Genomic DNA, 26,268 nt, shown 5'->3' with positions numbered 1-26,268 from the left:
CTCCCTGTTTCCAGGAAGGTAAACACCCCTCCCTCGCCCTGCTTTGCTGTAGAGATATCAAAGTGCTTCACAGAGGGGGAAGAGATGATGTTTCTGTTTTGCAGATGGAATTGCAAAGGCTGCTGAGAAATGTGAATCTGCTCCCTCAGAGGGGGCTTGTGTTTTTGTTCAGTAACACTTAGTGGCTTCCTTTAATGTTGGGCAACGAGCAGACAGGACTGGCACAGGGAATATTTTTATTTTTCTTTGCCTTGAGTGACCACACATCAGACATGCGGGCAAACCCCCATCAGCATCGTTGCTATTCCCGTTGCCCCCAAAGGAAACCCTGGCTCTGATTTTCCCCAAGTTCCCCAGTTTGTGGCTGATTTTTTTTTTTTTTTTAAAAAGAAGACAGAAAGAGTCTCAAGTGCAGTCGTGTCTTCCCCACTGAGGCTGCTGCCATGCTTTCCAGGGAGGCAGCGCCAGTGCTGCTGCATGGGAGGGATGGGGTGCAGCGGGAGGCAATAACTCTTGTGTGGTGCCTTTGATGTTGTGAGGCTTTTACCCGCGTTACCCGGGGAGAAACTCGAGTGCTTTTCATGTCTGGTGGTGAGGGAAGCAGAGAGCCAAGAGGGATTGGCTTTGTGAGGCCTTTGTGAAGGGAACGGAGCAAAACTTTTCAGAAGCTGCGGGGAGGCTCATAGGGGCGGCAGCTGAAATAGGTGCTGAAGCATCCTTGGCTCTTGCAGACACCACGCAGCGTGCATTGTCCTCCTCGTAATTCTTGGCTGAGTAAGTCTCTGCCTGAGCTCTCCCCAGCCCTGGGAAATAAAACTCCTTGGTGGGGTCTCCACGGTGGGGCAGGCGAGCTGGAGCCCTGGCCTTACTGTGAGTGCAAGGGAGGCTGAAGGCTCAGGAGGAGAAAACCAGAGCAGTGGTTTAGCAGGGGGGAGGAGGCAAAGGAGAAATACCAGGGGCATGATGCAGGCATGGGCGCAAGGGAATGCTTTGTCAGGGCCTGTGCTAAGAGAGGAGGCAGAACCAGCTGTGCCGCCTGCTGGGGTTCACCGTGGCACGGGGACATGCTGGGCTGCGTCTCGGAGCTGGAGCAGGCAGGGAGCCGGAGGGGGGAATCACAGCAGCTGCTGCTGGGGGTTAGGGGTTCAACTGGGCAGTAGCAGCCCCAATGTGCTCTGGGTGATGGAGATCCTTAGGGTGCCAGCTCCCAGCAGGCTGGCTGCCCTCACCCGACTCCCACAGCCCTGCAGTGAGAAGGGACCCTGGGTGCTGACGATGCCAGGCAAGGGTGAGAGTGCCGCCTGCAAAAAGATCTGAGTGCCTTGCCCCAGCCAGAGGGTCTAGATGTGGTTGTCTGCATCTACACAGTGGCAAGGGGCTGCTGCTGGTATATGTGTGGCTCTTTCGGCTTTGCTGGAGATGCTTTTGTGTTACTTCCCATGGGAAACATTTCTGTAGTGTCTGGTGAGGTAAGGGAAGGTTGACAGCCCATGGTTGCCTCTCTCCTCAGTTTCTGCACTGGAAGTTGGTTTTAAATCGATGGGGAAGGAACCTTCTGGTGCTTGATGGCCCCTCGTCCTGATGAGCACTGGGAAAACCCATCTCCTGAGCATCCTTGTGAGCAGGGGTGGATGGAGCAGGGCACGGGGCCAAGGAGGCACTGGGGGAATCCTCTCCCCAGCCCTTTTCTGTATAAGATCTCCCAGGCAGACTGTGGCTAGAGGAGCATCTGGGCTCCGATGGGGTCTGTATTGCTGCCTCGTGCTCTGGCTTTCAGCATGCGTTGAGCTTTCAGCATGCGTCGAGCTCACTATACAGGGTTTATCGGAGATTTTGTAGTTTAGGGGCAGCCCCAGCACGCAGGCAGCAACCCCCAGACCCCAGCTGCAGCCTGTGCCCCGTGTCCCTGCCTGCGTAAGGGGATGCTCAGCGGGGTGCACTGGGGGCACCCCTGTCCCCTAAAGGAAAACAAGCACAGGGATGCACTGCAGGGTGCTCTGGGGGCACCCACAGCCCTGGGGACACCTCCCAGCCCCGCCAAACGCCAGGCAGGGTGATGCACTGTGGGGTGTGCAAGAGGTACCCCCAGCCCTGGGGCACTGCCCCCCTCCAAACCAGGCAGGGAGGTGCTTTGCAGGATGCTCTGAGGGGACCCACAGCCCTGGGGACATCTCAAAACCAGGCAGGGGGCCGAGGAGGCCCAGCTCTCTGCCGGGGGGAGACCAACGACCCGCAGCGGGTTTCGGGGGGTGGGATCCAGCCTCTCGCTGCCCCCCGGCCTCCTCGGGGAGCGGGCTCGCCTCCCCCCGCCCCCAGCGCCTCTCCCCGGCTTGGCTTTTCTCTTTAATTGGCTCTTTTGAACCAGCCCGGGGCCGGCCCCCTCCGCCTCCCCCTCGGCCCGCGCGGAGCCGCCGCCGCCCGGTGAGTGAAGGGGCCGGGACCCCCGGGACCCCCGGGACCCGCGGCCGCCGCGGGCACCAGCCCTGCTCCCACGCACACCTCTACATTCGTTTTTCCCTTCCTTTCTATTTTTTTTATATTACTGTTTTAGTATTCTTTCTTTTATTTCCTTTTTCTTTCCTCTTTCCCCATTTCTCTTTTCCTCTTCTCCCCTCTCCCTTCTCCCCTCTCCCTTCTCCCCTCTCCCTTCTCCCCTCTCCCTTCTCCCCTCTCCCTTCTCCCCTCTCCCCTCTCCCCTCTCCCCTCTCCCTTCTCCCCTCTCCCCTCTCCCCCTCCCTTCTCCCCCTCCCCCCTCCCCTCTCCCTTCTCCCCCTCCCCTCTCCCTCTCCCCTCTCCCCTCTCCCCTCTCCCCTCTCCCCCTTCTCCCCTCTCCCCCTTCTCCCCTCTCCCCCTTCTCCCCTCTCCCCCTTCTCCCCTCTCCCCCTTCTCCCCTCTCCCCCTTCTCCCCTCTCCCCCTTCTCCTTCTTCTCTTTTTTTCTCAGATTTTAATGGCAGGGTCGTGGTGGCTGTTTGCACAGTGATTGTAGAAGATCAGGAACACTGTGTTTAAGCCTGTGCTCAGTTTTGAGCCCCTCACTATAAGAAAGACATAAAAGGGGCTGGAGCGCATCCAGAGAAGGGAACGGAGCTGGGGAAGGAGCTGGGAACAAGTCTTTTGAGGAGCAGCTGAGGGACCTGGGGTTATTTAGCCTGGAGGAGGCTGAAGGGAGACCTCATCACTCTCTGTAGTTCTTCGAAAGGAGGCTGTAGCGATGTGGGTGTTGGTCTCTTCTCCCAAGGAATGAGTTGTAGGATGAGAGGAAATGGCCTCAAGTTGCATCAGGGGATGTTTAGACTGGATATTAAGAAAAATTTCTTTACTGAAAGTGATGAAACGTTGGAAGAGGCTGCCTAGGGAAGTGGTGGAGTCTCCGTCCCTGGAGGGGTTCAAAAAATGTGTGACTACGGCACTTCAGGACATGGTTTAGTAGGGATAGTGATATTGGGCTGACGGTTGGACTGGATGATCTTAGAGGTCTTTTCTAGCCTTGATGATTCTGTGATTCTATGATTCTAAGTAACACGATGGGAACCCCGTGGACTTGGTAAGAACACATTTTTTCTCGTGTGCCTTAGTCTGGCAGAGGCAGGGTGGTCGGCACTGGCAGCCCAGGCTGCGTGTACCCAGAAGCAATCGCTCTTTTCCTCTTGTACCCTGAATACCTGCTGTCACCTGGCACCTTTGCACCCCCTGGAAGCAGCTGGTGGAGTTTGACCCACTCACTGATACTCCCCATAGGCAGCCTCTGCGTGGGGAAAGGCTTCACGCCAGAGGATTTCAGAGCAGGCTGTTTATATCCACCTCTGGTGTGATCACACTTCATTCAGAGAAGCAGCATCCGGGAGGGATCTGTGCTGATGTATTCAGAGCTGAGACCATCTCTGGCTTTGTGAGGGCAGATCAGAGCCAGGGGAGCAGCTGGGCTCCGATGGGGCCGGGATTGCTGCCTCGTGCAGCAGCTTTCAACATACACGGAGCTGTCTATGTAGGGTTTATTGGAGATTTCATAGTTTAGGGCCAGAGAGCACTGGCAGAACAATGTGCTTGCCCTTCCGTGTATCACAGGTCATTACATCTTGCCCCAAACCCCTCATGGAGCCACAAATATCCAGCCCTCCATGAGCTGAGTGGCCACGTGCCCTGCACAGCATGCTGGGCTCATCACTGCTTTCAAGAGTGAACTTGCATAAACACATAGACCAGAGGAGTGCAGGAGCATCCTACGGTAGCGCCGGGCAAGTTTTGAGTTAAATATCCCTTGTGTTAAGCAAGTTGCTTAATTTTATTGAGTTTTCACTGCCGTGGATGCTGGCTGTGGCGCATGAAGCAGACTGGTGGTGCAGCTCAAGGGTGGGAAAAGATGTTACATCACTGCTGGAGATGTGCTGGTTGGGGTCCTGGGCTCCCCAGCACTAAGGACTGTTGGTTGATTTGACTGAATTCCCCTGTAAGGTAGGGGCGCCTGGACTGAGTGATGGGAGATTTGCATGTGCAGGCAGTGCTTGATTGAGCTTTGGTTTTGAAAGGAGTGGTGGCTCAGGCACCATCCTGTAAACAAGGAGTATGAATTGCAATTACCTGTGAATCCCTAAGTGCTACTGCCCCACGCAGATGTGATTCCACGTTATAGGATACAGCATCCAGGGGGAGGGCAGCTGTCTGGGGTGTGTGCCCCACTTACAGCCCTGCTACCAGGGCATCCTGAGTGCAGTTAAGAGATAGGATAGGAAAAAACAATCTGAAGCACATGAAGGGCTGCAATAAGTCTTGGACCTTGTGATCCCTTCAGTGATTTGTAGTTGCAGTCCATGATTTTCCATGTCGAGAGCAAAATACCTGTGTGGCTGTGGGGCTTGTGGTTAGCTCGGTGGTGGTATCAAATGTGTTTGACCTCACAGCCATTAAGCACTTGTATTCTTGCTGGTATATTCTAACCATAGCTTGAGATATGCAGCTGTGGCAGGGTCTAACGGCGTGGTGGCTAATAAGCCAGCAGCAGTGGTTCCTGGACACCTCTCCATGGGGATCCCAGACTTCCTCTCTCTGAGCACGGTGGAATTTTTATAGCCTGTGGTTTTAAATGCTGTGATTTCCGTATGGCTGTGACGCCCCGTCCAGCGCTGTTGAAGGTGTGCTGGGGCTGAGTGAAACCCACACTGGAAATATTGATCCTTGGGAAACGTGTCTGAGCTTTGCTCTAGTAGGCAGGAAAGCCTGGTCTGGGAAAGGGAAGGACGGCTCTCCTGGGGTTATGCCTCCTGGGTGCTGTGACTTGATGTCTGAATACAACTACACTTACGCAACTTACACTATACTCGTTTATCTCTAGAATTTGGTAGGTGCTTTGTGGAGAAGTGTATGGTAAAGCTAGCTGGTTTGTTAAAAAAAAAAATAACAAAAAAGGGACTGAAAGAGTTAATTTTGCAAATACAGCTCACTGGCACCCTAGGAGTTCCTGTCCAAAGATCCACGTGGACTTTCAAGATGGCATTTCAAGGTAACAGGAGGGTGTGCAGTGGTGAGAAGGAGCCGTGGCAGAGGAGCTGGGCTGGCAAACCCTGTTTGCTGCAAGGGTGTAGCTGTCAGCACCGCGCTGAAACACAGGGAGGGATGCAGCACCGGGGAAGTGAACCCAGCCAACACAAGGAGATAAAGGCAAACATGTTCATCTGCATCTGTAGTGGGTGTGAGCACCGTCTGCTTCCCAGTAGCATCCCTGTTTTTTTTTCCCTGGCGTCCCCATCCTTGCCAGAAAGAGGCAGATCTCTGCCGTTGACACCTTGAAGCTCTCGGACTTATGCTGGCTCACCCTCATCATCCCAAGAGGTGGCCCCCAAAATGCCAGGCAGTGTTGGGATGCTTTGCAGGTCTCTCCCCATGCACCCTCATTGCCATTGGTGGCCGCTGAGGCAGGGTGCAGCTGAGCATCACGCGGTGGGAATTCAGCAGTGGTGCTTTTTCCAGCCCCTGATAAATCACGTGAGAACTGGTGCTGAGGTCTGGCTGCTCTGGGGGTGCTTTGGGGCCATCAGACCTTGCCAAGCTAAGACGTGCATGTCACCCCATGTCCTGCTGCAGGGATGCTGCTCCTCCACCCCGCTCTTGCTCCTCATCAGCTTGTGGGAAAGTGATTTCTATTGCCATTTTCTGGCCCCTCCTAAACTGAACACTTGCTGGGGATGCAAGGCTCACTGGAGGGGCTCAGCCAAGCGGGGCTGTAAAAGCCACATTTTCTTTGGGAATCAGATTAAGGCCCCTTCTTCTGTGCTAGGCGGATGCGATGCGGGTGACATGAAGTCTCTCTTTGTCCTGGACCGTAATTCTGGCCCAGCTGCAGAGGGTTAACCCTTTCTCATCCCACACAATCTTGGAGATGAATGGCCCTTTGCTAAGCAACAGGACCTTTTCCTTGGCGGCTGTGGGTGGAAGCAGCACTGTGGGCTGTGTCCTCCCCCCTGTGCAGCGAGGGGCTGAAAGAGCAAAGCCTTGATGCCTGGGTAGGGCACTGCAGTGGGACAGGGACCTGCCCTAACACTACTCTTAATCCTGCCTTTCTTTGATGGCTTTTCTCTCTCCTTTTATCTCTATTTATTTATTCAGATAGAGCAGTGGAAAGGGAGATGTGCCCCAGCGCTGCACTGGAATCAGAGTCCTCTCTGTGATGGGGCAGCCTCATGCTGCCTGGATGGCCGGGAGGGTCATGGGGATGCCAGTGGGACAGGGAGGGGACAAAAATCACAGCAAGCATAGAGGCTGGGCCAGCTGGCAAGAGCAGGAGAGTAGCTTGTGTGCTCCTGGGAGAGCAATTAGCATGGCATGATGCTCCCTGGGGTGACCCTGCCTGGCCAGGGGCTGGTGCCCAGACAGACTGGGAGCAGGAGCATCCTTTTGTCTGGAGAGCTGCAGGACTTAATTACCAGTCTGCAGCAGGGTGATTGCAGACAGGAAACCCCTGGCTCCCTTGCCCAGGTTATGAGGCGGTAAATCTGTTTAGTACTTGGCTATGGCTGAGCAGAAACTAAAGCCGGCCATGCCCTGGGGACTGGTGGCTGTCAGCATCTCATGCCACATTCCCAGGGCTTGGATCCCTTTCATTTTTTTCCTCTACTGTGCCACATTGCTGCATCACCTTGGATGATTCCTCTGCGTCGCTCCTCAGGCTTAGCTTGGCTTATTTATTTATGCAAAAGCCAAATTGCGGCAGGGAACGTCTCTTTCTGGTGGCTTGGCAGAGGCTTCCAGCATCAATTCCCTGCAGTGTGGATCCTGTGCAGCACTGGGGCAGCTCCTGATAAGAGCAGAGCAGGGATTTCCCCCATGTGATGTCCTGGTTCTCATCAAAGTGACACCAGGAGGAGCTTACCAGACTTCCTAGAAGCAGTGGGCTTGCAGACCACAGGTCTGAATTCTCCCCCTACCCCTCTGCTCCGCTGAGTGTTAGGACGTGATCATCCCATGCAGCCATCTCCCAGATATGACCCCAGGAGCAGATGGGGACCGAGCAGGATTCACTCACGGTGCCAGGAGCTGCAGGGAAGCAACACATTTCTCTCCCACCCGTCCTCCTTCTCCCCCCGATCCTCCTGACCTTTCCCCATCAAAATACAAAGGACTATTATTCGTAGCAAGGCACTTCCATCAGAGGAGACAGCTGGCGCTGCAAGCAGCTTGCTGGGGATGGGTTGCTATTAATTAAGCTGCAGGAGGCAGCTTGGCAGCCTGAATGGAGTTTTCCTTCTTTTCAAGGTTAGGGTGCCCTAAATTCTTTCTTCTTTACCTCCAAAGGGAATTTATAGCTTTAAAAGGGGAAGCGCACAAAGGATGGAGAAAGGCCCTTTATGCACAGCTTGCATAGGCGCTGCTAGGGATGAGTGTGTGCAGAAGGTCGGCAGGGACCCTTAGGAAACCTCAGCATCTACTTTGCAGCTTGGTTTGTACCAGGTGGATGCTATGACCCCAAGGGTGTCATTGCTTGGGCATTTACCCATCTAGAGGAGAGATGCCACTTTGGGGTAAAATGACATTTAAACTACCTGAGCGAGTTTGCTTGAGCTGTGGTGTGACACAGGCAGCCAAATTCTTCTCTCCATACCATTCCCCAGTGCAAACGTGTTTTAGTTTTACCAAACTTATCCTCAGTGGTGGAGGAGCAATGGACCCCTGTGATATGCCCCATGACCGAGACACATGCAGGGTCTGTCTGTGCTCCCCTCTCTCTGCAAAGCAGGACACCAGGGGTTGGTGGAGTGGGGCTCTGGGATGCTGCTGGGTGATGTGCAGAAGATTTTGCTTTACCTTTTTGAGAGTTCTTTGTCCTTTGTGATAGGCTGTCTGGAGGGGGTGGGGTGGTTGGGGGTGTAGATTGTGCCCTGGAGGAGAAGGGGTGAGGATTGCTCCTAAAGAAAAGGCAGCAGCTGAAGGAGTGAAGTGTGTTTCCTCTGGCAGGGCCAAGCTGTGCCAAATGCAGAGCTCTCCTGGTGACTCGAGCTGCAGTGTTTCGGTGCCAAGGCAGACACACTGATCCCTGCTGAGCAGAACCTTGCTCGGAGCTGTGGCGTGGGGGGAGTTGCCTGCAAGATGCTGCATGTGCTTTGCATCTCTCTGAACGGGCGCATCAGTACCCAAAGCAGTGCCCCTTGCAAGGGGTAGGGGTGTTGGGAGGAATGTGGGGTTTTTTTCTTGCTTTTTTCCAAATATTCGTGACCCCAGAGTGGCTTCCCCACACGACTCACTCCCTTCTGGAAAATGATGGATTGCTGAAGCACAGTGAGAAGCCTCCTGACTTCCCTGCTGAAGTGAGCAGATGCCGCAGATCCCCTGCAAAAGAAACGTGCCAGAGGAAGGGATGTGGCTGCAGGGGCACCGCTGGGTGTGATACTGGGAGGTGAGGCATAGCCTCCCTGGGGAGTAGGATGTGATGCCGGGAAGTGAGGCACGGCCTCCTTGGGGAGCGGGTGACTCATGTCAAGGACATGGTGCCAGCTGCAGGCACTGGCCATGGGTAGCGTGTGAAATAATCCCTTTCTTCCTTTCCTCCTGGAAAATGGGAGCGGGCTGGAGTAGCCCCCAGTTTTTGGTGCAATGGGAGCAGGAACGGTTCATCAGCCTGGGAAGCTGACGCTGCTCCTGGTGCTGTGGGTAATGTAAATTCAACAAAACATCTGTGGTTCAATGATTGTGGCTGGCTCTGCTGCTGCCTGCTTCTGGCCAACTCATGGAGGGGTTGAGGTGGTTGCTCCTTGTGCTGGTTAAGGGCTTCCCTGCCTACAGGGCACTGAGGTGCTCCTGGCAGTACCTGCATCCCGTGGTACCTACTGCTGCACTGCTATCTCCATCTAGGGAAATTTAAACCACGAAGTAGCTCCTTTCCTGAAAGAACTAGTACGATACTTGCAGAGATGTCTCCCTGACATGGGCTGCTCAGAGAAGCTGCTCAATGCTAAAAGCCAGGTAGCTTCAAATTAAAAAAAAAATCAGTATCATCTATAGATTTGGGAGTCCGGTGTGGCCAGAAGGGAGGAAATGTCATTGTTCTGTAGGTCTTGCCATTATCGACCTTTTGGAGAGTTACCTTGCATGTTCAGAAGGGACCACAGTGGGTACCTGCCGGAGTCCTTCCTGGTGGTAACACCTGCAGACCTGCAGCCAGGCCCCTAGGTAGGTTGGATTTAGAAGATCATGATGATGGGGGATCCTTTCTGCTCCTGCTTGAAATGATGGATCTTTCAGTGTTAAAAATTTAAATTTTGGTCTTCTGGTCTGCAAGCCCACATCCTTTTTTTGGTTACACTGCCTTCTACCGAGCTTGCTGGTGCTTTACCAAGGTCTGTGGATGTGCTTTTCCTCCTGCTATTGATCTGAGGTTATAAATACAGCTGGCAGGATTTCCAGCTATCTGTCAAAGTCATTGGGGACTTGCAGGTGGTCAGCATTGCTGCACTATTAAAACAATAAAAATTATTTACTAAGCCCTAACACTGCACTTTTAACTGAGGGTCAGTGCGGTACAAATTGGAAATGTCCCTTCAGTGTTCCTGCGAGAGAAGCTGTCCTGCTTGTCCTCCCCATGCTCAAGGGATTTGATGTTTCCTTAGAGCTGGGGAGCTGAGGGTGAAGCGTTTTTGTTGGCAGCTCTGCAGATCTCCCTCACGGGCTGGCTGGTCCTGGTGAAGCTGTCTTTGCAGTTCTCAATTGTTCCTCAAAGCTGTGGTTGGAGTTGGAGCATGTGCTGGCCAAGGGCAGGGCATTGCCCAGCACAGGGAAGAACATGAATGCTGCTGGGGTGGAGCAGGGGTGGTATGGCTGGGGAACAGCCCCACTTCTGGCAAGGTGAAGAGCAATAGTTGAGATTTCCCCCAACACTCAGGTACTATGGAAGTCATCGCTCCAGATCTGCTCCTTCCGCTACCTCCCAGCCTTTCCTTAGCACATCACTGCTGGACCACTGGTGAACCATCTTCTCCACCGAGCCCTACCAGCCCTGCTCTAATGTGAGGGCCCGTCCCAATGCCCTGTGCAGGGCGGCTGTGACATGGGAACCCTCTTTCCCCTGCAAAGATGTCAGATAAAGTGAGTACAGATAGGACTGTGTGACTGTAAGGCAGGCAGGAACCTTCCGTTTTATTTTGTATCAGTCCAGTCGTAAGCCCGAGAACTGAATCTGTTGTTAGTTCGAATCCCTTGGTATGACTTAGAGCAGCAAAAGATCCTTGCTAGAATTGCTCCTTGCCCTGACTATTGTTTTTTTTTTTTAAGGAGAAGACAAATGACTTGATGATTTTAAAACTCTGAATGAGGGATTTGGATGCAGTTCTTGGCTCTGTTCTAAGTTTTCCGCCTGAGCTTGGATGAGCCCCTTAATCCTTCTCCTGTTCACCTGCATCTTAAGGGTAAAGAAACGTATGGTAGGGAAAACAGGTATGGCAGGGCCCTGCTCTCCTTTCAGGAATAGAGAGATGCTCCTCTAATAACAAATCCTGGAGGTGGCTGTTTGTTACTCTGAGTGCCTCCTGTGTGCAAACAGCCCCAAAGCCACCCAAGAACCTTCATGAGAACAAGCACAGTTAGCAAAGCCTGATGACCTTATTAGCTTTGAGGCCAAGGATGCTACTTTGTTGTCCTTCTGAGCTGTTCACTCCCCCACCTCAGCTCATTTGTGGGAAGGGTAAGATACAAGTCGAAACAAACTATTTTCTACGCATTCATCTGAAAAACAACTTTCACACAGTGCGAGCTCCCTTCCTGCTAGAAATGGCTTTGCAGAGCTTCAGTGACCACAGGGGAGCTTTTTTTTATATTCCCCATCCATGGTTTCAGTGTGGAAAAATAACACTGAAAAATAACACCCTGTGCTCATCCCTCTGCTGCTGGTCTAGGTTTGAGCAAGTGAAGATCATGCTGGATGTTTAACACGTGCACGGCGTTACAGATGTGGTTAGTTTAACAATAGGCACACGGAGAGTGGATCATATCTTCAAAGCCCAAGTGTACCTGAGATTCCCCTCTTTCAGGTGCTGGGCTTGCATGGGAATAGTGAGCACAGTGGAGCTTTGCAGAGCCAGGCTGAGCTGTGCTCTTGCTTTTTTTCCAGCTGATGCAAGGCTGGAGTGACTTGCAAACAGACCCAGCTGCTACTTGAGCAAGCCCAGTTTGGCATCTAGCATTGGATTTTCCTGGAGATTAGCGAGATTAGAACACTAATGCCCATTGATAGGGGTTACAGCTTTATTAAGTAATAAGAAGTGGTGTAATCCAGCAGAAAGCCTACGCACAGCTGCAGCATAAGCAGATTGAGACTGAGTTTCCTGCCTGGGTGCTGGGGTGGAGTTGCTCACAAACTCAGAAACTGGTATTTGTGGCACTTGCTGAAGAGGAATAATGTGAGTCTGGCCCTCCAGGGTAGCTCGTGCCAGCCTTGCCGGGCATCGAGGGGAGGGGATGCTACCAGGGCAGCGTGTGGCGGAAGAGCTGTTGTTGCCAGCAGTCCAGAAGGGGAAAAGGAAGGTGACAGACACTTCAGAGCCATGGGTTGCAGGGCAGAGTGGGCTGGAGGTGCTGGCAGCTGGATTTGCCTCTGGAGCAGGAATTCCACATCTGGTAGTGATACTGATAACAGATCAAAAAGGATGGACGAGTACTAGCCCCTGGCTTGCGGGCTGTGCATGGGAAATGGAGTCCTTTGGGTATTGAGGACTGCAAATGTGCAAATCCTCCTTAACCCTTTCGCTATCCAGAGGCCTTTCTCTGGGAATGCAGATCTGAGAACTGCAGGGATCTGGGGAAAAAAAATACTCTGAGATCATAAGATAGGTCAAAGTGACATGTCAGAAACAGAGATCTGAAAGAGACTTTGCTCCTTCTGCTCCTGGCCCTGCAGCCTGGTGGTGCAGACCTTGCTGGGGTCTCTGTGACTGACACGCAGCACCGAGGGGGATTTAACCCATGCCAGGATGTGCCAGGACCTTGCGCCGCTTGTGGGAACAGAGTCGGTGGTGCAGCTCACCTCCCTGGCCCATCGCTACGTCTCTGCTGGGGCCCTTCTTTCTGCTGGTGGAGAAGAGGTGGTGGTGAAGATCTGGTGAGCAAGATATGAGGCAGGAAGGGCTTGTGGGGACAGATAATACCTTTATTCCGATTAACTGACACGATTTTAAAAAGCGGCCAGCCTGGTGGGTGTAGGCTGTTGCTTGGACATGAAGCATGTCCGAGGGGTCTTTATGCAGCTGCAGAGGGAGGAGAGCCCATGGCATCTTGGCTTGGATCAGAAATGGTGCGACCAGCAGGTCCAGGGAGGTTATTCTCCCTCTGGACTCGGCACTGGTGAGACCGCTCCTCGAATCCTGTGTTCAGTTCTGGGCCCCTCACCACAAGAAGGATGTTGAGGCTCTGGAGCGAGTCCAGAGAAGAGCAACGAAGCTGGTGAGGGGGCTGGAGAACAGGCCTTAGGAGGAACGGCTGAGAGAGCTGGGGGTGTTTAGCCTGGAGAAGAGGAGGCTGAGGGGAGACCTCATTGCTCTCTCCAACTCCCTGAGAGGAGGTTGTGGAGAAGAGGGAGCTGGGCTCTTCTCCCAAGGGACAGGGGACAGGACAAGAGGGAATGGCCTCAAGCTCCACCAGGGGAGGGTCAGGCTGGACATTAGGAAAAAATTTTCACGGAAAGGGTGATTGGGCACTGGCAGAGGCTGCCCAGGGAGGGGGTTGAGTCACCTTCCCTGGAGGTGTTTAAGGGATGGGTGGACGAGGTGCTGAGGGACATGGTTTAGTGATTGATAGGAATGGTTGGACTCAATGATTCGGTGGGTCTCTTCCAACCCGGTGATTCTATGGTTCTATGGTCAGTGGTGGTAACGTGCACTGGAGATGGGTTTTCATCATAGAATGGGTTGGGTTGGGAGGGACCTTAAAGCCCATCCAGTTCCACCCCCCCCCCGCCATGGGTAGGAACACCTTTTAGTGGATCAGGTTATTCCAAGCCTCATCCAACCTGGCCTTGAGCACCTCCGGGGATGGGTTCTGGTCTCTGCTGGGAGAATTGGAGGATGCTTCAGAGCTCGGTGCCGGGGACGGACCGCGGGTCCATTCGGGATGCGGCTGCGCTGGGGATGCTAAGTTTGTCCCAGCCTCTCTCTTTCCCTGGGGAAATCCTCAACGCCGACCCCCCCAGATCCTGCGAGCCCCGGGTGGAGGGATAGGGAGGGGGAATTGCTCTTAACCTCCACGAGCACCACCACCCCCCCTCCCCGACCCGGGAGGGATGGAAACCACCCTGAGGGGAAACAAACTCGGCGGGGAGCGGCTCCATCCCCCTCGGGCCGGGCTGGAGGGGGGGAGGGCGGTGGGGGAGGGGGAGGCAGAGTGCTGGGGGAGGAGGAGGAGGAGGAAGGGCGATGGGGGAGGAGGCGGAGGAGGCGGGGAGCCGCGGGCTGTCGGAGCCGCCGCCGCCGCCGCGGGTGAGTCGCCTGGTGCCCGGGGGCGGGGGCTTTGCGGAGGATGGGGGGGGGTGTAAGGGGGGGACAAGTAGGGGTTTGGGGGTGAATTATAGTCGGGGGGAGCCTGAGGAGGCGGCGGGAGGCGGCGGTTCCCACGGGGGAGAGCGGACAGCCGAGAGCGAGGGGGTGGGAGGTGTCGGGACCCCCGGGTAAGAGAAGGGGGGGCACTTTCTGCACCCCCCCCGGCCCCCCCTCGCCCCGCAAGAGGGGCTGCTGGTGGGAGGCAGCCCGGCCGCGGTGCCGGCATTGTCCGAGATGAATAGCGGCTGAGGAGGGGGGTTGGGGGGGCGCCTCCTGCGGGGTCCTCTGGGCTCCCCCCTCGCTGCTGCCGCTCCCTAAATGGGTCTCGGGGTGTGTGTGGGGGGGTCTGAGACCCCTCACCCTGCGGAAAGGGGAAAGAATTAAGGCAAAATAAGAAAACAAAGAGAAAAAAAAAAAAGCAACCCCCCCCCCTCCCATATCTCTCTAAGAAAACAAAATAAACCGAGAAAAAAGTCCCAACCCCCAAAAAGTAAAATAGAAAAAGCTGAACTAAAGAGTCTAAGATGTGAAGCCCTCCTCGAGCAGCCGGTACTCGGGGGGCCGGCTGCCTTGCTTTTATTCCTTTGCTGGAGCTGCAGCAGTGAGGCACCCGGACCAGCCCTGGGCTGGGAGCTCTGGGCACACCGGGTGCCTGTGCCAGGGGCCCCTGGCCAGCCTGGGGTGGGACAATTGCTCCTGCAGGGCTCTTCTGGGCAGGCTGAGTTCGCAGAGCGCTGCCCCTGCCTCTTTGTTTTCAAAGCGCGGAGCTCCGCGGAGAAGTGGGGATGGGGGTGTGAGAGATGCTTTCTCTTGCCTGGGGGCTGGGAAGGGTCTCCACGTCCCTCTGGTGGTGAACACCATTGTCCAGGGTGGACAGGGGGCTTGAGAGGGGCTTTCCTCCCCAGACCCAGTAGGGAATCCCCTTTGAGGGATCATTGGAACCCCTTAGGAGCAAGGACCCCAAGCCTGTTAGCAGGGAGTGAGGTGTTTTGCTTTGTAGGGTGGTTCTTGGAGTGGCTTTTGCTGGTGTTGGTGTTCAGGAGAGTTCCCCTGTGTCCAGCTTGTCCCCAGCGAGGCAAGGCTGGTCTCATGTCAGCTCTTGGTCCATCTCTGGAGAAGCTGCTTGTGGAGGGAGACCTCCCCATGCCTGAGGCTCGAGGCTCTGTTTGCAAGACCGGACCACGCAAGTCTTGGGGTTGTTTGTATGATCGTTACTTTCCTTTTAAACTTCTCTGGGCAAACAGGAGGAGAACTGCGTAGCAACTCCCTGCAGGTCTCTGTAAGTGGTTTAGAGCTGCTGCCTTATGTTGTTGAAGAAATGAGGATGTACGACTGCTGACTGGGCTGCAAGGTCTGGCACGTGTCTTCTGAGCCGCGGAAGGGTGGAGGTCGGCTTCATGCTGTACCTGCAGGACCCTGGGGTGGCTTGCAGGCAGCACATTGTGAGTGATTGAGGTTGTGTCCATGTGGAGCTGGCACAGTGGTTTGACCTCTGAGATGAACTCACTGCATCCCAGCCCAGAAATGCCCATGAGCGGAGCCTATGGCAGCTGGAGGGTTAAGCTGGGAAGGGAAGCAGCCCTGGAGCATCCATCTCTTCCAAAGGAAAGAATGAGTGAGGAGTGAGCTGCAGAGGATCGTTTCCGGAGAGGGAAAGGGAAAGCACAGAGGGTGAGTGGTGATAGCTCAATCTATGCAGTTGTGCACAGTGCGTGCCCATGGCTCAGCACTGTGGTCCTGCCTGGTTGCCTACCAAACTGCTCACTCCAGAGCAGGAGTTGCTGCCTCCTCTTTTTGATCTATGGAAATGGATTTCCCCCTCCATGTGAGTAAAATGCTTCAAGGCTGGAGCATCTTGTATGCTCAGGAGGCACCTGGCCACCTCTCTGACAGCTCTTGGGTGGATTCAGTCCAATGAAGTGTAGTTAAGCATTCTCTGCTATTTCTAGGCTGTGTCTGTTGGCACCGGGGCGGAAATGCAAGCTGAGAAGGAAACGTAACCGGTTGGCAGGTGGGCCTGGGCTGGCAGTCAGCCTGAAACCATAGCCTGGTGCCCAGGAACGCAAGCGGACGGGCTTCAGCTCAGGCCTGGCTGTGCCAGCTGAGCTCAAATGATTTCAGTTGAATCATAGAATCACCAGGTTGGAAAAGACCCACTGGATCATCGAGTCCAACCATTCCTATCAAATACTACTAAACCAAGTCTCTCAGCGCCTCGTCCGCCCATCCTTTAAACCCCTCCAGGGAAGGTGACTCAACCCCCTCCCTGGGCAGCCTCTGCCAGTGCCCAATGACCCTTTCCGTGAAAAACTTTTTCCTAATGTTCAGCCTGAACCTCCCCTGGTGGAGCTTGAGGCCATTCCCTCTCGTCCTGTCCCCTGTCACTTGGGAGAAGAGCCCAGCTCCCTCCTCTCCACAACCTCCTTTCAGGTAGTTGTAGAGAGCAATGAGGTCTCCCCTCATCCTCCTCTTCTCCAGGCTAAACACCCCCTGCTCTCTCAGCTCACAAGCCTCATAAGGCTTGTTCTCCAGCCCCTCACCAGCTTCATCACTCAGTAATGGAAGCTTCCCTTAGTTACAGCTTGGTGCTGCAGGGTCTGTGGTGGCAGCAGCTCTGCCTGCCAGGCTGAGACCTCTGCTGGGGCACTGGATGCTACCTCAGTTTCAGACCAACCTGTTCCTTGTGTTCCCTGGTCCCCATGCACCTGTGTGGGACCAGAACGGACTTAGACCTGCTGTGTTCAACACTGTGCTATCCCGTGGTAGCTCTGACCATGCAGTGGAAGAAAGCAGCAGTGCCTGGGCCATGCTGGCTGTGTATCCAGCCCTGGCTTTGCTGCCTCCCTCCCTCCCTCCTGACTCCTCCTGTCTCCTTGGAAGGGAAAGCTGTGGCTTTGCCACCTCCTTTGCAGGTTGGATCCTGCAGGTTGGATCCGTTTCCATACCTTGTGGTCACCGGCTCAGTGCGCAAAGGGGAGAGGCCCCAGAGGGTGTGTGAGCTGCTGGCCAGCTGTGCTTAACCAGGAACTATAAATTCACTCTTTGGTTCTAAAAGCATCTCTGTCACACCCTACAGGCACAATTTTGTAAGGTTGTTGCTCCCCAAAATTGCAATAATCTTTGGTCCGCGCCGCTCCCTTGAAAACACCTGTGGATGTTCAACTGCTCAAGAAGTGGTTGGGTTTTCACACCCCAATATACTACCGTTCGCGGCTGTGAATCTTCTGTGTTTGTGTGAACCCATCCAACAAATCTGGAAGCCCATGGTGTCTGCTGGGTGGAGGGAAGGGGAGTTATCACCACTGCTTCATCCTGGTCTTCTGGGTGCTTGTAGCAATACAGAATTGGCTGCAGAAACACCAAAAGCTGGCAGATACTTGGTGCTCCGTGCATCCAAGGTGTGTTTCTTTGATATACCCCACAAACATTAGCATTTCTTCACTGACTGCGCATCCATACAGTCTGCGAATGGTTTGAATCTGGCAGTGAGTGGCAGTGGCAAAGGAGCAGCCTCCTGGACTCTCTCTGTTGGCTGTGGGTAGCCACTGAGCACTAGGTCCATCACGAGCCTGGCCCCAGGATCAGCTCTGCCCTGCTGGATCACCAGCATCCCTCTCCCTGTGCATCGCTGGAGCAGAGCACAGAGCTACTGGTTCTAGCTGGGAGATGATCTCTTACAGATCCTTTTCCCCACTGCTCGATGAGGTCTGCCAGCCCCGAGATTCAGGGTTCTGGGTGAGCACACAGCCTGTTTGCATCCTCTTTCCGCAGCTGGCCTGGCTTTTTACAGCTGCGAGGCATCAGTGCCGTGTTTCTAAGCTCTCAGTTTGCTGGCAGCCCGTTGCCATCAGTGTTTCGCAAAGCCCATCTCACTGCCGCCTGTGCATGGTGTCCAGCTGGCTGGGGCAGCCGGGAGCTTCCCGGGGGGCTCCCCAGGGGTCATCTCCCTGCAGGGTGCCTTTCGTCTCCTGCTTCACAGATGTTGGGTTTGGCTCATGTCTGATGTGCATCAATTACAGCGCAACAGCTTGGAGTCTTTGGCAACATCAACTTTGGAGCAGCTGTCCTGAGTCAGCCTGGCACCTGTGCTGTGGCCATGGGTCTGTTCCTGCTCAGTGGTGGCATCAACATCTCCTGTCCCCACGTGGAAAGGGTTTCCTGGGCAGAGGGGGCCTAAATATGGCATGAGCACGTGTTTCTGTGTGCCTTATGTTAATCCAGGAACACACAAGCTGGAGGGATCTGCAGCCTCTGGGCTACCTGTCCCCTTCAGCAGAACACAAGCAGCCCACATGCTACCCCAGCCTTGCTCCCTGTCGGGGGAACAAGCAGCTGTGTTTTCATGGTGCAAGTGAAGCAATGGTGCGTGAGGTCTGATCCTGCTCTTGCTGGGAATTCATGGGTAATCAGGAATTCCTGACAGTGTTGGGTGTTTATTAATCCATCTCTCCTTGAAGTGCTCTGGAAGGGTCGGTTAGATGCTGCTGGCACTGAGAGTGCCACAGGTTTGGCACTGTCCCCACAGAGAGTGCAACAGGTCAAACAAGTTCTGGGCATTCACTGCTTCTTCTCCAATTAAGGGATGGGTGGATGAGGCGCTTAGAGACATGGTTTAGTATTTGATAGGAATGGTTGGGACTTGATGATCCAGTGGGTCTTTTCCAACCTGGTGATTCTATGATTCTATGATTTACTTCTAGGATCTTTCTATTTCAGACAAGTGTCTGCTAGGAGCGTTCCCCACACCCAGCACAGCATCCTCGACCCAGAGTGGTCCTGTGGCTCAGCCACGTCCTGCCCCAGCTGGCACAAACCCCTTGGAGCCAAGTGGGGTGCTGGAGTCCTTGCTAAGGAAAGACCAGCTCAGTACTGGGAAGCCAAAAAGAAAAGTGAAGGTCTGGGCTGCAGCATTTCCCTTGGGAGACTGCTGGTGCCTTCAGGGCATTTGTGTCCTTGCATCCCTGCTGTCCTGCAGATGCTCCTGGTTGCAATATACTCATTTTTATTGTATTTTTTCCCAGGTGCTAGAAGCAAATGTCCTTTAAATTGCTTTGCTGCCAGCGAGCCAAAATAGCGTGGGTTGTGCTGTCAGCTGAGCTGCTCGAGTGCATCCTGTGTGCTCTCCGCAGTGACAAACCGTGCCCGCCATCACCCCAGGCTTCCTGTGGCTTTTGTCTTGCTGGGGGCTGGGGGACTCCTGAGCCCTCCTTCTTGCACTGAAGGCAATGTGAAGGCAGCACGTAGCATCTGCTCGCAGCATCTGCTCCCTGTGCTGGGGTCAGGTTTGCCTGCGCATCCCCCAGCCCAGCGAGGGGATCAACCCCTTCTGCACGCTGCTGGCTGCTCATTAGTGGAGCTTGGTGGACGAGCAGCAGCCAGGATGTGCTGGAGATACCTTTATCACAAGCGGAGGGTGGCTTTCTGCTCCATTTGTTTGATTTCTTAATTTCTCTGTGCGTGTTGCTGGACCTCATCTGCCCCAGGCTGCTGTCCCACAGGGCCAGCGTGCTTTGGGCTCTCCCGCACACACAAGCAGTGCCTGCAGGACTTAAAACAGTTGCATAACCCAGCGCTGCTGCCTGTGGCAGCATATTTTCCACCTAATTTAGTCTTTTTACTTTTTTTTTTCCTAGTGGTATGTAGGGTTTTTTTCTGCTTTTGCCCTTGCTGTTTTGCAATGGGTTAATTTGGCATCTGCGGTGACACCCTGGGCACGCCAGGCTTGTTGGCTTTGCTGGGGACAGCGTGTTGCCAGTGTGCAACAGCCTGAATCTGTGTGTCCTGGGAAGGATGTGTCACTGTCATGTGTGTTGGTGATGGTGTTTTTACTCTCTAGCAGCTCTGTGAGTAACGCTGGTGCGCACAGCCTGGGACTGAGTGTTGGAAAAAAGCATTCAAAGTGACCCATCAGTCTTTGGGGTCAGTTACGGGTTTGCTTTTTGTTATTTATATATATTTTCTCTACTTGGCCTGTGTTTTAGCATGTGGAAGTGCACTGTGCTTGCAGGAAATGAGTGCTTCCACCTTGCAGACCCCAGCAGGCTCTGCTCTGATGCTGCTCCCACAGCTCCTGCCCATCATCAGAGGAGAATGGATGATGGGCTTGTGTTTGGAGGAGCCCCTTTGGGCCAGCCACACTCCTACAGACAAATCTGGAGGGGCAAGGGGAGCAAAAACCAGGCAGCACATCATTAAAGGCCAGAAATAACAGCGGGATGAGGAGATGAGCTGAGAGCCGTATTCCTGTTTGAAAGAATGAGGATGAGGACTTTGCAATAAGTCCTTTACAAATAATAAGGTTTTTATTATTAATAACGTAGTAAATAATAATAATATATTTTTTTAAGTGTCACAAAATGTCTAATGAAAATAAAATGTGTGCTTAGGCTGTTGGTGGCAGAGACCCTGGTGTTGATCATCAGCAGCCTGGTATGGGAAGGGCTCTCAGAAATGCGTTTTCCAAAAAGCTACCTCTCGGTGCCTGCGTCAGAGGAGGTCACCATGCATAGCTAATCCCTCCAGGACTTGCAGAGACCAGGCTGACCTTGTGCATGCTCTGCCTTCAGGATGTTTGCTCTCTGTGCTGCGGGTGCCGTGGAGCAGCTGGGGCAGAGTGGGAGCAGATTGCATCTCCCAGTAGCACATCAGGGGCAGTTTGTCCTTCCCAGTGCAGATGCTGCTGCCTGAACGCCTAGGGGAGCAGCTGGCGCCTCGCTGTTTGATGTGAAGGTGTTGAATGAGGCAGTAGGTTTATGTTTGCTTCTCCTGAGGTGCTTTGCTACCCTGGAGCCACCTTGCAGGGGAGACAAACACCCTGTCTGTGGGAGGCTAGAGGATTTGGGTTCCTTGGGTGGATGTTGGCAGAATTAGAGCAGGAGCATGTGTCTGCATGGATGTTGTCTGATGTGACCTGTTTTGACGCAGATAGGTATGTTGGGGTTTGTTTTTCCAGCGAGAAGTGAGCTGAGGCCAGCAGCCTCTGTGCTGCGTCAGCTGGAGCTCGAGGAGGGCACGTGTCTGTAGATGCTGAGGACTTCTCTGCGTCTGCAAAGCCATCCAGTTCCCCGAAACGTGGCCATGAGGCATTCCCACCAGCAATCTGCAGGGCTCTGTAATTACAGTGGTACAGAGGAGCGGGCAGGCTGTGAAGGTCTGCAAGTCTTTGACAGTAGTGCCTGGGTGCAGGGTCGTATTGCTAAAAGCCTTCATCACTTACTAAATAAACTCCTGGACATGTGCCAAGGACTTTTCTCAGAGCTTAGTCCTGCTCCATAGCGGTGGATTGGCTGCTCATGGGACCTGGTGTGCCTGCTCCCCCCATAGCCGCATCCCTTTGCTGCAGCAGGCTTGGTGATCTGAGCAGGGATACAGATGAATCCAGTAAGTTAAGACAGGGAATCCCAAGTTTTATGTAATTACAGGTGAAGGAAGATCCCTCATGCCTTCTTCTTATCCTCCTGGTGCCGTGAGTGCTTTATTTCTGCTTTGATGCAACAGGCAGCTCCTTTCATTCCCTGTCTGCCACACCTGACCACCCTCTTTCTGCCTCTGCAGGTCCAGAGGCAGTTCCCAGCCACATACCCGGCATGACGGACGTTCCACGGGATGCTGGCCCCAAGCAAGCGGCACCAGCGCGGCCGGAGAAACCGGCCGCAGACTTTGGCTACGTGGGGATAGATGCCATCCTGGAGCAGATGAGACGGAAAGCCATGAAGCAGGGGTTTGAGTTCAACATCATGGTTGTTGGTGAGTTTTCCTTCCATACCTGCTGCCCACAATGTGCTCGGCGAGTTATTTGTTGTTCTTCTGTGATGATGAAGTCCTTTCTGAAGGACTCTCTGAAGTCCTTTCAGGTGCAGCAGCTCAGGTAGGAGTCAGCAAATCCCTCTTCCAGGCAGCTGGCTTGAATTCAGCTGTCCTTGAAGCTGGCGATGTGGCATGGCCTGTGGTCCTGCACATTTTCCTGTGTCTCAGGGTGTGTTAATCATAGGAATGTCCTGGAATGGAACACCCTGAGAGGTATCAAGACTCACTGAAGCCTTGCAGAGAACTCCCTTACCTGCTCTCCTGAGAGCCCTGCACTGGTTTGAGCAGAGAGAACAGTCAGGGCACAAGGGGTTCACTGGTATATATACCAGAGCCCTGATCTTTGCTAGCATTTCCAGCAGCTGAGAGAAAATTCCTGCCTGTGAGTTTTCTTGCATTTAAGAGATTGTGCTGAGCAGGTCAGACAGCAGATTCCACCATAGTACAAGTACCAGGGAAGAAATGCTGTATATGATTTACTGGTGGGGATCAAGACCGGCAAGAGGGTTTTGCATAGCTGAGTCATTTGGCTTGAGTGGTGTCTGCTGCTTGTGACTCCTTTGAGGGCCTGCAGCATGGCACAGGGGAGAGTAAGAGCATCCTTGAGGGTGTCCGCATGGAGGGAGGGTTGGAAGGTAGTGTGTCCAAATCCCACTGTTCTTTAGCTTCCTGAGGCTGCAGGGTAGATAGGATGAAGGAGCTTTTTTTCAGCTAGAGGCCACTGGCTGCACTGCCACTACTCCAGCTGCAATTCTCCCAGGAAAGAGGGATCGGAGCACTGGTCCTGGGAGCCTGCAGATGAGATTGCATGAGCTGGGCCCCCGTTTCCCTGACAGAGGCACCCGTCCCTCCATGAGCAGGCTATGCTATGACAGCACCTTGGCTTTCTGCTTTGCAGATGTGATGGGGTGTTCAGGAAAAAGCCCGGCTTTGCCTTGGCAGCAGCGCTGTGTGTGGTAAGAAAGTCGGGGCTGCAAGGCGGCTGGAAAACATTGTTCTTCCCTTGGCAGGCTCTGGGCTAACTGTTTACAGGCTGGGGAATTCGTGGCAGCATAAACAAGTGGAGCTCTGGCCCTCCCAGAAGATGCAAGGAGGGATGCCCCTCGGGGAGGGCATGCTCTGCCGAGGCTGGGAGGCAGCAGCCAGCCCTCATCCTGCTGCATTTTTCCAGGGGATGGTCAGGTTTCTAGGGATTAGTTTGGCTCCTTTATTCCCATCCAGTCTAAGTTGTGAGTCCTTGCATTGAAAGTGTGAAAATCCATGTTACAGGTGGGAGATGCATTGCCAGAGAAGGCACTTGGTGCCCACAGCATCCTCCTGCCTGGGATGGACTCAAGTTTTTTGAGCCAGGGAAGCTGTAGGGGACCAGCTGCACCTCTTGCCTCCCTCCTGCAGATGCAGTGGATGTTGAGTCTGTCAGCATCCCCATTCTACGGCCCCTGAAAAAAATAGCCCGGAAATGAGTGAGTGCTGACTGTGACTTACCCTGCTCTTTTCCAGGTCAGAGCGGCTTGGGGAAATCCACGTTAATCAACACCCTCTTCAAATCCAAAATCAGCCGGAAATCTGTACAGCCGACTTCTGAAGAGCGGATCCCCAAGACCATTGAAATAAAATCCATCACTCATGGTGAGGCTCTGCAGATCTCACCTGGTGCACTGGCTTTTGGTCCTGCTCTGCCTTGCATCTCCAGGGCTGTGCAGCATCGTGGACCTGCACTAAACCTCCACCCTTGTCTTTCTGAAGGGGCTTTTACCATCCAGGGAAAACATCTATTTTTGCTTTGTCCACCAGCACAGACTTAATTGTGATAGATGAGAATAAACCGGTTGGCACTGGGAGTGGCATTTCAGGGCAGATGAGGTGCTGGCATCCCTTTGGAGGGCCAGTTAGAAGCTGTGAGGGTGCGTTTTGCCCCTGAGAGCAAGCTCCAGCCCTCTAGCTAATTCTGGGAGGGTAGGCTTGGCCAGAGCACCCATTGACACTTTCCTTATGCCCCGACTTTCCTCTCCGTTTCAGAAATTGAAGAGAAGGGGGTTCGCATGAAGCTAACGGTCATCGACACCCCAGGCTTTGGAGACCACATCAACAATGAGAATTGGTGAGCGGGTGACCAGTGCGGAGGGAAGGTGGCATCCTGACCCAGAGCTGGTGCTGAGGGGCATAGGCCTGGTCCTGTGCTGCCTGTGCTCTGTGAGGAGCAGGGGAGAGAGTTGTTGTTGGTGGCAGTGTAGTGCCATGCTCCTCGGGACTGATCACAGACCCTGTGAGAGCCCACAAACATCCTGCTGTTCCGGGCATGAGATAACCTTTGTTTTGCAGCGGGGAGCAGCTGTCTGCTGGCGTGGCCGGTCACCGGACCTCACTCATGTGGCTCTGAAGGCTGAACTCTGCCAGGAATCCCTGGGAGGGTGGCTGGTTGTATGGGATGGTTCCCCTGGGCTGGGCCAGGGCTGTCCTGCCCGGCTGGTGGCAGTTGCCTTCTCACCGTGAGCTGGGCTTTGTGGGGTTTGATGCTGCTATTGTTCCTGTGCCACAACGCGGTGTGAGGAGCCAAGGGATGCTCCCAACCCTGCCCTCTCAGCAGCCAGGTCCAGGGGCAGAGAAGGGAGGATTTTAAGGCATTTACTTGCCTGAACCACCCAGTTAATGCCTTCCTGCTGCAGTGTGGTGAGTTGCCGAGCAGTGAACATGTGAGGTTTATGATTTCCCTCCTGAATGGAAGCTTACAGGAACTAAAACACTCCCTGTGTTAGCGTGCTTTGGTTTTGTCTGTTTGATTTGTGGGATTCTCTAAGATGCTGAGCATTCCCCCACTTGGCGGGCTCTGCTTTGCACAGTCAGGTCAGATGGAAGGCTCAGGGTGGTCCAGATCCCTCACTCAAGCCCAGTGTCCCATGTTCCTCTCTTTCTGCAGCTGGCAGCCCATCATGAAGTTCATCAATGACCAGTACGAGAAGTACCTGCAGGAGGAAATCAACATTAACCGGAAGAAGCGGATCCCCGACACGCGGGTGCACTGCTGTATATACTTCATCCCAGCCACTGGCCACTCGTACGTACCCTGCCATCCTCTCTTGCACCTTCAAGGCTTCCCTCTCCTGTGCTTGGTCTCGGGCAGCTCAGCCATCGAGGTCATCCTTGCGATCCTGTGCTTTTTGGGGCTTAAGGAGCTTGAGGGCAACATGAAGCTGTCCTTCTAAGGACTGTAGCATCCGGAGCCCTCGCAATAACACAGCAGAGGTGCTGTACCACAGAGAAATGCGGTACCATCAAACCCTCCCTGAGCTCCGGTTAGCTGTTGATTTGCTTTGGGCACCTTGCTTGCTCAACTCAGGATGGAAACCAGTCACTGAGCTCTCAAACTGGACAGAGAGGCTGCCTCTTTAAACAGAACATTAATTTCTTTTGCTGTGCCCCTGCTTTTGTAAGGGGAGAAGCCGGTTTTCCTCATGCTGCTTTGTAGGTTGTTTGACTAGTCTGCAAGTGAGTTGCAGTTTATTCAGTGCGGAGCTCTCTGGCACTTCTCAAGCGACAGCATCAAAGGGCCAGATCTCACTCTGTATTTTTCTTTTTTTCATCTAGGCACGTAGCCCACAGTGAAAATCTGGGGCGCTTAAAGTGTCTTAAAAAATGTGACTTAAAGTATCACAACATAAAACGAGACCTAAGTTTCTTTTTGATTTGTGTCAATTGCTTCCACTTCTGGCTCTGTCTGCGTGGGGATTTTTTTTGGGTCTGTTTTCAAAAGTAAATTTAAGCCACCAGCACTGTATTAATGTCAGCTTTTTCCTCTTCCCCATGTAGAGATTTATTCCAATAGAAAAGACTTTGTTTTGCTTCTGTCAGTGGGTAGACCAAAAATGCATCCTTTGCTGGAATAAAATGACTGCATGGGCCAGTTATGCTCTTCTTGTGTAACCGGCTGTCGTTTGGGAGCAGAGGGACCCGGCAGAACATTTATGCTTTAATACGATAAAGCAGAAAACATTTCAAAGGGAGAGATGACATTTTTAGGCCAGTCTAGTGGGTTGTCCCGCTTATCTCAACCCCAATCTGCAGACCGTGCCTTGGCAAGTTGCTGATCTTGAGGTTTTTCTTCTCCCTTTGAGTGTTTAACCCTTAAAATCCCATCCTGCGGATGCTTGACCCGCATGGAGGTTGCAAATTTTCAGTGGTGGTGGCTGCCCTCCCCAAACCGTGCAGGTGGTGGCACGGAGACCCTCGCTGTGTCCCCTCCTGGAGCCTCTCCAGCCTTACACTCTGGTTTCTCTCACCCGCTAGCTAACAGCAATTGTGTGGATATTCAGCTGCTTTTTTTCTTTTTCTCCACCGCACATGTGTTTCCAATATCCGAGCGAGCCCGGTGGTTGGAGGCTGTTGTTGCTGAGCCCTGCTCTGATCCTTCTTCCTTGTAGCCTGATAGCCGGGCTGGGGGCCCGGGGGGATGCG

The 26,268-nt window shown here is 53.7% G+C and overlaps 1 protein-coding gene across 5 annotated transcripts in view; it reads left to right on the top strand.

Annotated features, from left to right (window-relative positions):
• Positions 1-26,268, top strand: part of SEPTIN9 (septin 9) — a 145,941-nt gene that overhangs the window by 108,312 nt on the left and 11,361 nt on the right. For all 5 annotated transcript variants that reach the window (XM_069872867.1, XM_069872868.1, XM_069872871.1 and 2 more), the window contains 4 exons: positions 21,565-21,756; positions 23,317-23,445; positions 23,836-23,917; positions 24,734-24,871. In XM_069872867.1, the coding sequence (XP_069728968.1) occupies positions 21,565-21,756; positions 23,317-23,445; positions 23,836-23,917; positions 24,734-24,871 (541 nt within the window). The remainder of the gene's footprint in view (positions 1-21,564; positions 21,757-23,316; positions 23,446-23,835; positions 23,918-24,733; positions 24,872-26,268) is intronic.

This window comes from Phaenicophaeus curvirostris, chromosome 19, assembly GCF_032191515.1.
Source record: "Phaenicophaeus curvirostris isolate KB17595 chromosome 19, BPBGC_Pcur_1.0, whole genome shotgun sequence".
Lineage (NCBI taxonomy): Eukaryota > Metazoa > Chordata > Aves > Cuculiformes > Cuculidae > Phaenicophaeus > Phaenicophaeus curvirostris.
This window is presented reverse-complemented; position numbering and strand designations above follow the sequence as displayed.